Source organism: Struthio camelus, chromosome 29 (assembly GCF_040807025.1).
Source record: "Struthio camelus isolate bStrCam1 chromosome 29, bStrCam1.hap1, whole genome shotgun sequence".
Classification (NCBI taxonomy): Eukaryota; Metazoa; Chordata; class Aves; order Struthioniformes; family Struthionidae; genus Struthio; species Struthio camelus.
In genome coordinates, this window is record NC_090970.1 from 5,266,607 (window position 1) to 5,278,927 (window position 12,321).

At 53.8% G+C, this 12,321-nt stretch overlaps 1 protein-coding gene across 1 annotated transcript; it reads right to left on the reverse strand.

The window, feature by feature from the left end:
* Nucleotides 1-2,779: 2,779 nt before the first annotated feature.
* LOC138062671 (olfactory receptor 14J1-like) lies at nucleotides 2,780-3,739 on the reverse strand. The gene has a single exon (XM_068921660.1). It carries the CDS (start codon nucleotides 3,737-3,739, stop codon nucleotides 2,780-2,782), a length of 960 nt encoding a protein of 319 aa, XP_068777761.1.
* Nucleotides 3,740-12,321: the final 8,582 nt, after the last annotated feature.

A 12,321-nucleotide genomic window follows, 5' to 3' on the forward strand; every position in this document is an offset into this window, starting at 1 on the left:
ACCACCCCAATGGCACTAGACCCCCCGGCATGCCTGCCTTGCTGCTGGGCACCCTCCAGCCCCAGGCAGGAGGTCTGCGGGGAACCGAGTGGGGTCTGCAGCCTGCACCCTGGCCACCCAGCAGGTGTGGAGGGACCCCACTCCCCTAGATGAGCCTGGGCTCTCCTGCATTTCCTTAGCGTGAAGTCTGTGTCCCCTCTGGGTGGTCACACAGCCCGGCAGGGAGGGCCAGCACGGGAAACACAATCTCTGTTGTGGGGGGTGAAGAGAGAGGGGAGGGCAGAGGGGGATCTGCTCCTGCCTCGGGCAGCGATGCCCTCCCTGCAGCTGGTGCAGCCCTGCTGATGCCCTGTAACCCATGAGCCCTGGAGATGGGACTCAGCAGGCTGAATGCCTGGCGTCTTCCTGAGAACTTTTCTGCGGTCTCCCTGCCCTGGTTGGACTCCTGTTGCCCATGGTGCAGAGACTCCTTCTGAGGATAAACTCACTCACTGTGTAACTCCGAGGACACGGTCGACCAGGTATTACAAAGGCCAGCAAGATCTCAACCCCACAACAGTGTCCCCTGCCCCTCTCTCCACCTTACAGCTCCTTCCTCCTAGAGCATTTAGATTGGGAGGGACCACTTTGGACCTCCAGGACCACGACCTGCTCTGAGCTGGGCAAACTTTGCAGTTAGATCAGGTTGGTAAGTGCTTTCTCCAGGAGAGTTTTTGAAGATCTCCTGGCCCCTGCCCCAGAACTGCTCCACTCTCATGGTTATTACTATTATTCTTTCCCTTAAACTCATTTGAAATTTCCTTTGCTGCTGCTTGTCCTTGTTATCTCTTGTCCTTTCCTCCTCCTGAGCCCTGAGCCCCGAGCCAGACCATCCCACCAACTTTGAGGACAATCACAGCCTTGTCTCCAAGCACAGTCTTGCTAGATTCTCCTGGGACTGTGCAGGCAAGTCATGGTGGCCAGCTCCAAGCAGAGCTATGCACTATGCGTCCCTATGTGGTCTTAGAGGAGAGCGTATGGAGACATAACATTATGCAAGGCAGAGCCTGTGGGCTGTCCGCAGGGCAGAGCTGGGGGCAGCAGGGGTGAGAAGAGAAGACCTCCAGCAGCTCCTCTCCACACCCAGGCAGGGAATGAAGCACCTGGAGGTGCTCCTGAGAGAGGATGGTGACACAGGAGAGAGGGCACCAGGAGCTGCGGTGCTTGGCCCCAGGACCTCCCCTGCACGCTCCCTTTCAGTCCTGCACAGGACTCGTCCTCCCAAGGGTCATATCTGAATGCCCAGTCCTCCAGCTGGGCGTGGAGCCCTGTCTGGAGGTGACTTTTGGGGTAAGGGCCAGCATGCAGGCTGGGGGAGATTGTTGCGAGGACATGTGCGGGGGACAGGGTCTGAGGGACAGCAGCAACCCGACACGGCTCCTGGGTCCTGCTTCCTTCAAGGCAAGCTCTGACACAGGGTCCCAGCCTTCCTTTTGGTGCCACCCTTCAGGAGGGACGATGGCACTGTGAGCGGGGAGGGTGGGGAGCATTAATCCTTCTTCAGTCACTTCCCAAGCCATGCAGAGGGCCAGGACTGCAAAGATTTCTGGCTCAGCATCGTGAGCTCACTTTAATATACCCACGCTCTGAATGTTTGTTTGTTTGTTTTTAAATTAAATGTCAGCATTTTTCGCTCCAAGAAACTTCCAAGCCCAGTCCCACTTCCTCCTTCTGATCTCTCCCAACCCCTCCTCTGGTCTCGTTGCCATTCCCACACCCCCTGCCCAGATCTCCCCACAGGGCCCTGAGCTGACAGTGCTGCTCTGCACAGCAAGCACACTGTGGAGCCACAGGGCCGTGGAGGGACTCTGCACCTCTGCACTGGTGGTACTGGTGAGGATGGGAAGCAGACCCAACCAAATGGGGATCACGGCCTCTACTCCCTCCAGGGGTCTGCTGATGTGGCAAGTGCTTGGAGGGACTAGGGAGCATTTCCGGGGGTACTTGCTGTGCCCAGCTGCACCTCTAGATCCTGCCCCTGCTATTTCACAGAAAGCGACATGAATCACTCTCTAGTCTGCCTTCCCCATGCCAGCTGGATCCTTACTGTCTCTCCTGAGATTGCAGAGTCCTCCTTTGCCTGTGGAGACCTGGGTTTAGTGCTTTCCCTTGAGGTGACTCCACCTTGGACCATCTCTCCCTTTGTCAGGCTCCACTCACTGCCCACCCCAGGCACACGCTGCCCCAGGACACCCCCCTGGGCTCTCCTGGCAGCCCCAGCTTCCCCTCCAGAAGGACAGGCATCTGACAATGTGCCTGAACATGTGCGACAGCTCTGGGCATGTCAATCAGTGACCATTCATCCCCCCTGCTGTCACTGGGCACCGATGGGTGGCCAAGTCCTAAATGCAGCCCTTGGTCTCTAAGAGGTCATTACGTGAGTATGAGCTTTTTGCTCCTGAACCCATGGAGAAGCCAGCCCAGCAGGCCCTTCTGGGACGCAATTCCTTGGGCCTCTTCTTGACACCAGCTTTGGAGGAAGAGCCCAGCCTTCAGGGACTGCTGCAGGAGGAACCTACTTTATTCCAGAGATAACTGGGAGGGCGTCAGCTCTGACCCAGTGTTAGACACAATATGATATGGGCACCAGGGGAGACAGAGCAGTCTCAGGAAAGGTGGAGGGAATCTAAGCATTTATGTAGCAATATGATAAGAAATTATGCCAAGAACAGTAATAATAGTAATCAGAAAACTAAAGTGAACAAACAAAGCTCAGTCCCATTATGGCACACAGTGGGAGTCATTTGTGGAGAGAAATGGCAATTTTAGTACTGCTGAAAAATGTCCATGGCATCACTTTCCTCAGGGCCTCCTTGAGCTCCTTGTTCCTCATGCTGTAGAGGAGGGGGTTCACTGCTGGAGGCACCACCGAGTACAGAACGGCCACCACCAGATCCAGAGCTGGGGAGGAGATGGAGGGGGGCTTCAGGTAGGCAAAAAAAGAGGTGCTGACAAAGAGGGAGACCACAACCAGATGAGGGAGGCACATGGAGAAGGCTTTGTGCCTTCCCTGCTCAGAGGGCATCCTCAGCACAGCTGTGAAGATCTGCACATAGGACAGCACAATGAAAACGAAACACCCAAACATTGAAAAGACAGTAAACACAAGAAGCCCCTCTTCCCAGAGGTAGGAGCGTGAGCAGGAGAGCTTGAGGATCTGAGGGATTGCACAGAAGAACTGGTCCAGGACATTGCCTTGGCAGAGAGGAATGGAAAATGTGTTGGCAGTGTGCAGGAGAGCACAGAGAAAACCACTGACCCAGGCAGCTGCTGCCATCCTGACACAAGCTCTGGTGCCCAGCAGGGTCCCGTAGTGCAGGGGTCTGCAGATGGCAACAAAGCGGTCGTAGGCCATGACTGTGAGGAGAGAATACTCGGCTCCAAACAAGAAGACAAACAGAAACACTTGAGCAGCACATCCTGCGTAGGAAATGGTCCTGGTGTCCCTCAGGGAATTGGCCATGGATGTGGGGACAGTGGTGGAGATGGAGGCCAGGTCGAGGAGGGCGAGGTGGAGGAGGAAGAAGTACATGGGGGTGTGGAGGCGGTGGTCACAGGCTACGGCTGTGATGATGAGGCCGTTGGCCAGGAGGGCAGCCAGGTAGATGCCCAGGAAGAGCGAGAAGTGCAAGAGCTGCAGCTCCCGTGTCTCTGCAAATGCCACGAGGAGGAACCCGTTGAGGAAGCTGTCGTTGGACATTTTGCTCCCCCTGAGTATGGGGAACTGTGCAAGGAGAAAAAGATAGTGACTAGTTAGAAAAGAATTTTGAAAATAAACAATCAAACAAATAAAGTGTTCAATTTCTCACTAAAAACACCACATTGCCTCCCATGTACAGTAGGGGGTACAGGGGAATGGGGGTGAACAATTTCTGTCAAATGAAGTCCATCGTCTGAGTTTTTCAGAAATTAGTTTCAGGGATTTTTTAAAATATTTTTTATTTTCTCTGAGATGCCCCTGTCACCCCAAGGTAGAAATCCTCAGCATTTCTGCTGTGAGTCCTGAGAGGAAAGCATCCACTGTCACTTGGGGCAGAGTGAGGACATTTCATTTATTAGCCTTGTTCCTAAGCTGTCCTGTGCTCGCACCTCTTTCAGCTGGAGGATGATGTCACCCTTAAAAGAAACCAGCCCCTGCTGAGAGCAGAGCAGTGCACTTTCAAAGGGCAGATCTCCAAACTCCTCACCCTTTCTCCAGGCACCTCAGGCAGCTCTCCACACTCCCCTTCTGGCCAAGGACACTCAGGGCTCTTTGCAGCTGCCCACCTACAGCCTCCCACCTCCTTCTCCATACTCTCAGCATCTCTGAACCTTCTTGATAGGTCTGTCAGCTATCAGGGAGAAGCTGAGAGACAGCGGTGCCTTTCGAGAGGGCAGCTCGCAGCCTGGCAGGACACCACAGGGAAACAAAGGACTGTTAGGACTGAAGACGGGCTCTCCTTCAGGGAGAGACAGCTCATTTCCCAGTCCCACGGACTGCATTTCCTGGAGCTCCACAGGTCAGGAGGAGGCTGGGGCAACCTCCCTGCCATGCACACCCCTCTGTTGCACAGCTTCCAGCATCGGTGTCTGAAGTGCACCTGAAACCCCTCAAACCCAGAAGAGCCTGAGAGCAAGAAGAGGAGCAGCATGGAGAGGAGGGGAAACAAGGGGCAACACCATGATCCTGCTGCTGAGGGAGGCCAGGAGAGAGACAGACGGGCACTCACAAAAGCCTTCACCTTGCCCACCTGGCCATGCTGCCTTGCTGAGGAAAATATTGTAGGGCAAGTGCTCCGAGCCCCTTTGTTGGGCAGCACGAAATGAACCCATGGCAGGAGAGATGCCCCTCTCCTCTGCTGGAGGTCTGGCTGCAGAGGAGGCAGCTCATGCCCTGGACTCCATGGCTGTCAGGGCAGAGGGTCTCCTCTGCTGGGTGGGAGAGGAGACACAGGCAGCATGCCGCATCTCTGCAGCCTGCAGCTGCCCCTGCTGGCAGCTTTCTCAGCCCCAATATATTTTCCCTGTCAGTGATCACAGTCCCCATCCCACCCTCTGTGGGCTCAGTGCTGCCCTACAGAAACCTTCCAGGTCTGGGACTTGGGCAGGGGTATCTCTGTGCTTGCAGGTGCTAAGTAGCAGGTCTCATAAACCCTGAGGAAGCCCATAAAGGTGAAGTTGGTGCTGCTGTAGGTAGAGATGGCGTTGAAGGGGTTTGCTGAGCTTTCTCACAGACCTCCTGATCTTTGAGGGTGAAGGTTTGTGAGTCCCAGGCCCTTGTCAAATCAGAAAACAATTTCTTTTTTTTTGCCTGCCAGAATTAGGAAACAGAAAGCCCTGGAAGGAAAGTTCTTTCCCTTTCCAGTAGCCCTTTTTTTCACCTTCCTCTGCAGGGCAGGGACACTGCTCTGAATCACAACCCGGGACAGACTTGTGTGCACACTCCAACTTCACAGCCCTGCAGCTGTCCCTGGGAGAAGGTAGCAGCATGCCCCGTCCCTGTGACGGCGTGTCAGGGAATCTCTGCTCTAAAGCACCTCCTCCTCCCCTGCACAATGGAGAAGCTGGGAGAGAGATCTTTAAAAATTCAGCCATGGAGTTGACTGGGTTTACAAGACCCCTCCAGGAACCGCAGTAGTGTTGTCCTTCAGCCAGAGACTTACCGTGTTCAGGGCTGGGATGATGTCTTCCACAGTGAACTGTCAGCTTTCCTCCCACTCCACACTGCCTTTCACTTCTCTCTGCCTTCTCTCAGCTCCCGTCAGCAGCAGCAGGCAGTGCCCGGAGCCCTGCTGCTCTTGGCAGAGGAGCTGCTCCTGCACACAGCTGGGCACATGGGCACTGCTGCCAGGTTACCATGAGATCTCTCTGTCCCAAGAGCCTGGCCCCACTCAGGAGCAGAGGCCCAGCTGAAGGCAGAAGTTCTCTGTCCCTTGTGCTCCCTCCTCCTGGGAAATGTTCACTGACGAACACCAAAATAATCACCTTTGCTCCCTCTCTGAACAATACAGGGAGACCAGTTACAGCACTGTCATTATCTCATCAGAAGATGGTTATCTATGAGAGGTGGAAACATCCTCTTGGAAATTGGAAATCCATTTTCCTGTGGATTAGCCTTAACTAGGCAGGACACTTAGAAGGGGACAAGAAGGGAGTTCATTTACCCATTTTTCAGGTTTCTCATGCCTGTTTAGAAGACCATGCGCTGGCGTGGGGTTCAGATCTCTCCTGTCAACTCTACAAACATGCAGAAGGTGGGATTCCCCTTGCCCAAGCTGGTGTACACAACAGAGATGTCTGCATGCGAGCTCCTTGTCTAGGCTCGCGTTATAATCCCTGGAGATGGAGAGTGGGAGTCAGTTGCTCACACACAAACATCTGGGGACAGTTGAATATACAGAGGGGGTCCAAGGCATGTGCCAGTGTCTGCTTGCTCTGATGGAGCAACTGGGGCCCCTGCATCCTTCTGGAGCATGAGGTGGCTCTCTGGTGGGGAATTTCTTTGGCCATCAGAAATGACACTAGATGCCTAGGACAACTAGAGCTCCACTCAGGAGGAAGCCGAGACATATGAAGATCCCTGCATTGCAAAACAGCTGATGTAATTCCATGCAGACACTTGAGGCAGTGACACAGAAATAGGCTGGCAGGGCCATGTCAGATGCCTGGGGTGTGCAGCACAACTGCATGCTTCTAGCAGGTACTCCATGGCCCCTGCAGGAAAACCATGCCCCTTTGGAGTGCTTGCTGGCCTAACACCTCAGGGCATCTCATGTTTTCTGCCTGTGCCCAGACTACTGAATCCCTCCACAGCCTTTTGGGAAAGTCCATCCTGTCTGCATTGAAGTGTGCGGCATAAACACCCCAAGGTCTCCCCTCTAGTCTCTGCATTCTTTAACGCTTCCAGCTCTCCTGTCCCTGAGCCTCTTCTCACCCCCTCACTTGATATGACCAGGCACTGGGCTAACGATATCCTCAGGGTGGCTGGATCACAGGCTGCTCAGGCCCAGGGATTTCGTCACTGGCATCTTGTCCTGCCTGGAGATTGTTTAACATCTGTCACGGGCTCCAAAGAGTCAGCTCACGCAGCAAACCTCTCTCCTGCCGTTCCTGCACAGCCCTGCTCTTTCTCCCTGGCCTTGGGCACTGTGGGGTTTGCTCTCTGTGTGGGAATCTCCTTTCAGAGTTACATTGCCACTTGCCTTTTACTCCCACATGTCTCTATTCTGAAGTGGGGCCATTGTACACACAGTACCCTTGGCTCTTGGTAAAATCTTTCATCATGATCAGTTTGTTCTCTCTGCCACAGTGGAGGCTCTTCAGGCCAAAGATATGCAAATGCATGCAGCCTGGGGCACAGCCAGGAGGAGATGGAGATGCGCAAGCTGTCACAGGACTGAAACATCGTTGGAATAGCTGAGATGTGGTGGGATCACTCACAAGTCTGGAGAGCTGCACTAGTAGGGTACTAGCTCTTCAGGAGGCACTATCAGGGAAGAAGAGGAGGGAGGATGCCCTTGGTGTGAAGGGGCAGCTCAGAGCTCTTCCATGGGAGAGGCAAGGGGCTGGGTGAGAGCTTGTGGGTGAGCATTAGAAGAACGGTGACATTGTGATGGGAGCCACAGACCACGGAGTCAGGGTGAGGAGGTGGATGCAGTCTCCTTTAAGGAATGTGGTCAAATCTGTGAATCACAGGCCCTGGTTCTTATGGCGGGGTGGAGAGGGTGGTGGGGGGTGGAAAAAGGGCGTCCCAGATCTTCAGGGGAATGAGGAAGGATAGTCATGGAGCAGAGACCCTGGCCTTCAGAGGAGCAGACTTCGACCTCTTCTGGGGAGTGGTCAGGGAACCCACGGGAAGCAGCTCGGAAAGGCCCAGGAGCTCAGGAAAGCCAGCAGGTCTTTAAGAAAACTAGTAGATACCTCAGGGAACCAGCTTGGATAAACAGGAACCTCACACCTTAGCTCCAGGGCAGTCAGGCAGCATCCCGGAAGCAGAAGGAGGGAGAGGCTGCAACAGAGAAATTTAGAATATCGTCCAGCATCACAGGCAGGGTGTTAGGGAAGCCAAGGCTCCCCTAGGATTGACACTTGCAGGGGATGTCAAGGGCCTGAAGAAGAGCTGCTACTGCCTCAGTGAGAATCAAAGACCCAAAAGGAAAGGGGGGGCTCACTGCTACATGGGGCAGGGAACCTTGTAGCAGCAGATGCAGAGAGGTGGGAGGAACTCCACCCCTTGTTAGCTTCAGTTTTCCCAAGCAAGGTCTCCCAGGCTGTTGTGCCTTGGCTCCAGACTCCAGAGGACAAAAACCACCAACAGTGGATGAGGCTAGTGAGGGATGACTTGGGAGAACTCAAACTATACACGCCAAAGAGGTTGGATGGGCTGCACATGAGGATATTGTGAGAGCTGACACATCACTGACATTAAAATTAGTCAGTCATTTCAGCTGATGAAAGCATGTTCATATTTTTGAAATGTTGAAACTAACTCTTCCCCTTTCCAGGCAGAGCTCAGGGGTCGAACCACAAGCAGCCAGTGGCACTTGGAGAGGCCCCGGTGTCTTGGAGGTTCCTGCCTGGGCCTGGCAGCTCTCCCAGGGGACCTGTGGGAGACCAGAGCCCCTCAGAGCTGCAGAAGGAGGCTGGACAGAGGGCACCAGGGCAGTAGAAACAGCACCAGACATCTGTGACCCTCTAACTGCATCCTACCCTAGTTCTGAACATCTCTTTCCTTTAAAAAAGCACACACACACACACACACAAAATCCCCCTGAAAGACCACTAAATTTAAAAAAATCAAGAAAAATAACAAGAACAAAAAAAAATTTTGAAGTTGGAAAGTATAACAAAATATTTATTTACTTTAAATCTTTTTCTCAATTTCTCTCTTGGTGCATTTTTAACGGTAGTTTCTAAAGATTTCTTTTCTATATAGGGCCTACAGTATTAAAAAAGATATTTTTGTGTCTTTCCCAAGCCTAGTGTCCCTCCAACCCCTCCCTGCTCACTCCCTGGATCACTCCAGAAGTAACTGAGCCTCACTTGCTTTTATGCCCCCCTCACTGGCAAGAGGAGACCTTTGTGCAAATTAGCCACAGATCCACATTTCACCTCAGAGGAGGGTCATTTGGAAAGAAGGGGCCACGAGTGAGCTAATACCCAGGCTGTGCCCAGCTGATCAGTCAAGAGCTTCAGAAACTGCAGGCCTCAGTGACCAGCTCAGTGACACACTGCAAAATGTGCTCAGCTGAGATGGACACCTGAAGTGTCAGGTGCCAAAGGACTCCCTTAGAGAAGAGAGGAGCATGTGGAAAGGGGAGGAGCATAATTCAGAGGGGGCTTGAAAGTTATTTGCTTCAAAGAGCTTCAGCTTTGCAAGCTGATTCTCAGCTGTGACCCATGAAGTGTTTCCTGCTGACTTGCAGGGAAGTGCCTGAGCATCACAACTCACTGTAGTAGGGGCACCTGGGAGAAGTGGTTTTAAAGGCCATAATTCTCTTCTGAAGAAAAACTTGGTCTTTGGAAGTTTCCCTTATTTGGCCCCATTTTAAAAGCTTGTGACTGTGGCACTGACGCTTGAAAGAGCACCTCTGAGTGCTCCACTGTGGAGAGACCATTCTACTTGTGAACTGTGTGGGTGAAGAAAGTCCCATGTGATCTAAACTGCTCTCTGAGGAGTTAGCTCTCTGAGCTAGAGCTGTGAGCAGCCCTGACCCTGACGCACGCAGCACCCTCCCAGGAGCAAAATGAACCTGCCCTGCTGGGGGTCACTCCTTCCACCCAGAGCTTCTCCCCGCAGCACTGTGGGGAGCTCCCTGGGAACGCTGAGGGCTGATCCTCACAGGAGGCAGAGACACTGCACAGGGCACACAGCACCCTCGGGGCACAGGGACACTGCTCTGAACCACAGCCCTGCGCAGGCCTTGGTGCACACCCAGACCTCACCCCCATGCAGCTGTCCCTGGGAGAACGTAGCAGAGCATGCTGTCCCTGTGTCTGTGTGGCAGGGAATCCCTGCTCGGAAGCATCTCCTCCTCCCATGCACTAGAGGAACCGGGAGAGCAATCCTTAAAAAACTGATCAGCCATGCGAGGGGCTGGGTTCAGGAGAGCGCTCCAGCAACCTCAGCAGCATTGCCCTGCAGCCAGACACTCACCATGCAAACAGCTGGGAAGATGTCTCCCACAAGGAGCTCTCCTCTCTCCTCCCACTCCACACTGCCTTCCACTTCTCTCTGCCTTCTCTCACCTCCTCTCAGCAGCAGCAGGCAGTGCCCACAGCCCTGCTGCTCTTGGCAGAGGAGCTGCTCCTGCACACAGCTGGGCACATGGGCACTGCTGCCACGGTGCCACCAGCTCCCTCTCTCCCAGGAGCCTGGCCCCACTCAGGAGCAGGGGCCCAGCTGCAGGCGTGAATTTCTCTGTCCCTCGGGCTCCCTCCTCCTGGGAAATATCCACTGAGGTAGACTAAAATAATCACCTAGCGTCCTCTGCTAAAGAGTGGACAGAGACCGATTCCAACATTGCAGTTTATTTCATCAGAGGATAACTCTCTATGGTGGAAATGTCCCACTCTGGAGGTCCCCATTTCCTTCTCTTACCTAGGCAGGACACCTAGAAGGGGACAGGAGGGGAGTTCATTTACTCATGGTTCAGGTTTTCATTCAGATGATCTGGGCATCACATGCTGGTTTGGAAGCCCCTGGGTGGCGTGGGATTCAGATCCCTCCCATGAATTCCACAAACACACAGGAGGTGAGATTCCCCTTGCCCAACCTGAAGTGTGCCCAACAGAGATGTTTGCATGCAAGATGCTTGTCTAAGCTCCTGTTATAATCCCTGGAGGTGGAGGGTGGGAGTCAGTTGCCCACACACAAAAACCTGGTGACATTGGAAGAGAGAGAGGTGGTCCAAGGCATGTGCCAGTGTCTGCTTGCTCTGATGGAGCAGGTGGGAGACCTGCATACCACTAGAGCATCAGGTGGGGGCCAGGTGGGGAATTTCCTTGGCCGTCTCTAATGACCCCTAGGTGCCTACTACAACAAGAGCTCCACTCACAAGGAAGTTGAGATATATGAAGTTCCCAATGTTTCCAACAGCTCATGTCATTCAGTGCAGACACTCGATTTCATGACCTAGAAATAGCCTCACAGGGCCATTTCAGATGCTTGGGGTGTGCAGCACAACTGCATGCTTCTAGCACATACACCATGGCACCTCCCGGGAAACCATGGCCCCTTTTCAGTGCTTGCTGCACAAGTGCCCCAGGGCATCTCACGTTTCCTACCTGTGTCCAGACAACTGAATCCCACCACGGCCCTTAGGCCAATTCAATCCTTTCTGCATTCAAGCATGCTGCATAAATGGGAGGCAAATCACATTGAGGTCTCCCCTCTAGTGTCTGCACTCTCCAACCCTTCTGGCTCTCCTGAACCTGAACCTCTTCTCACCCTTCCACATGATATGAACAGGCACTGGGCTAGTGATGTCCTCAGAGTGGCTGCATCGCAGGCTGCCCAGACCCAGGGACTTCTTTAGTGGCACCTTCTCCTTCCTGGAGATCGCTTCACCTCTGTCACAGGCCCCCAAGGTGCTGCAGAGGCAGCTCAGGCTGCAAACCCCTCTCCTGCCATTCCTGCACAGCCCAGCTCTGTTTCTCCCTGGCCTTGGACACTGCAGGGTTTGCGCTCTGTCTGTGGGAACCTCCTTCCACCATCACATTGCCACCTGCTATCCATGCCAGCATGTCACCCCTTGCAGTCAAAGCCTTTGCCTACAGAAGGTCCTTGGGAACATGTTTCCCTGTGACAAATCTTCTGTCCATGCCACAGCTGAGGTGCTGAACTCCACATATATGCAGACATATGCAGCCTGGGGCACAGCCAGGAGCAAACGGAGATGCCCAAGCTGTCACAGCATTGCCACATGCTTGGAATAACGGAGATGGGGTGGGGTCACTCACATGACTGCAGTCCTTCAATGGCAGAGTACAAGGTCTTCAGGAAACTCCATCAGGGAAGATGAGGAGGAGGAGGCCCTGTGTGGGAAGGGCACATTGCACAGCATCGTGTCCAGGTGGGTTTTGAAAATCTCCAGGCAAGGAGACTCCACACCCTCTCTGGGCAACCTCTTCCAGGGCTCTGTCACTCTCACAGGCAAGAAGGTTTCCCTCAGATTCAGGTGGAACTTCCCCTGATGACACAACTCGTCCACAACAGCCCACCTGCTGCAGGAGAGCTGACTGCCAGCCCAGGCCTCAGCAAGAGGCCCCAAGCACACCCTGCACCCTCACCCCTGTAGAGCT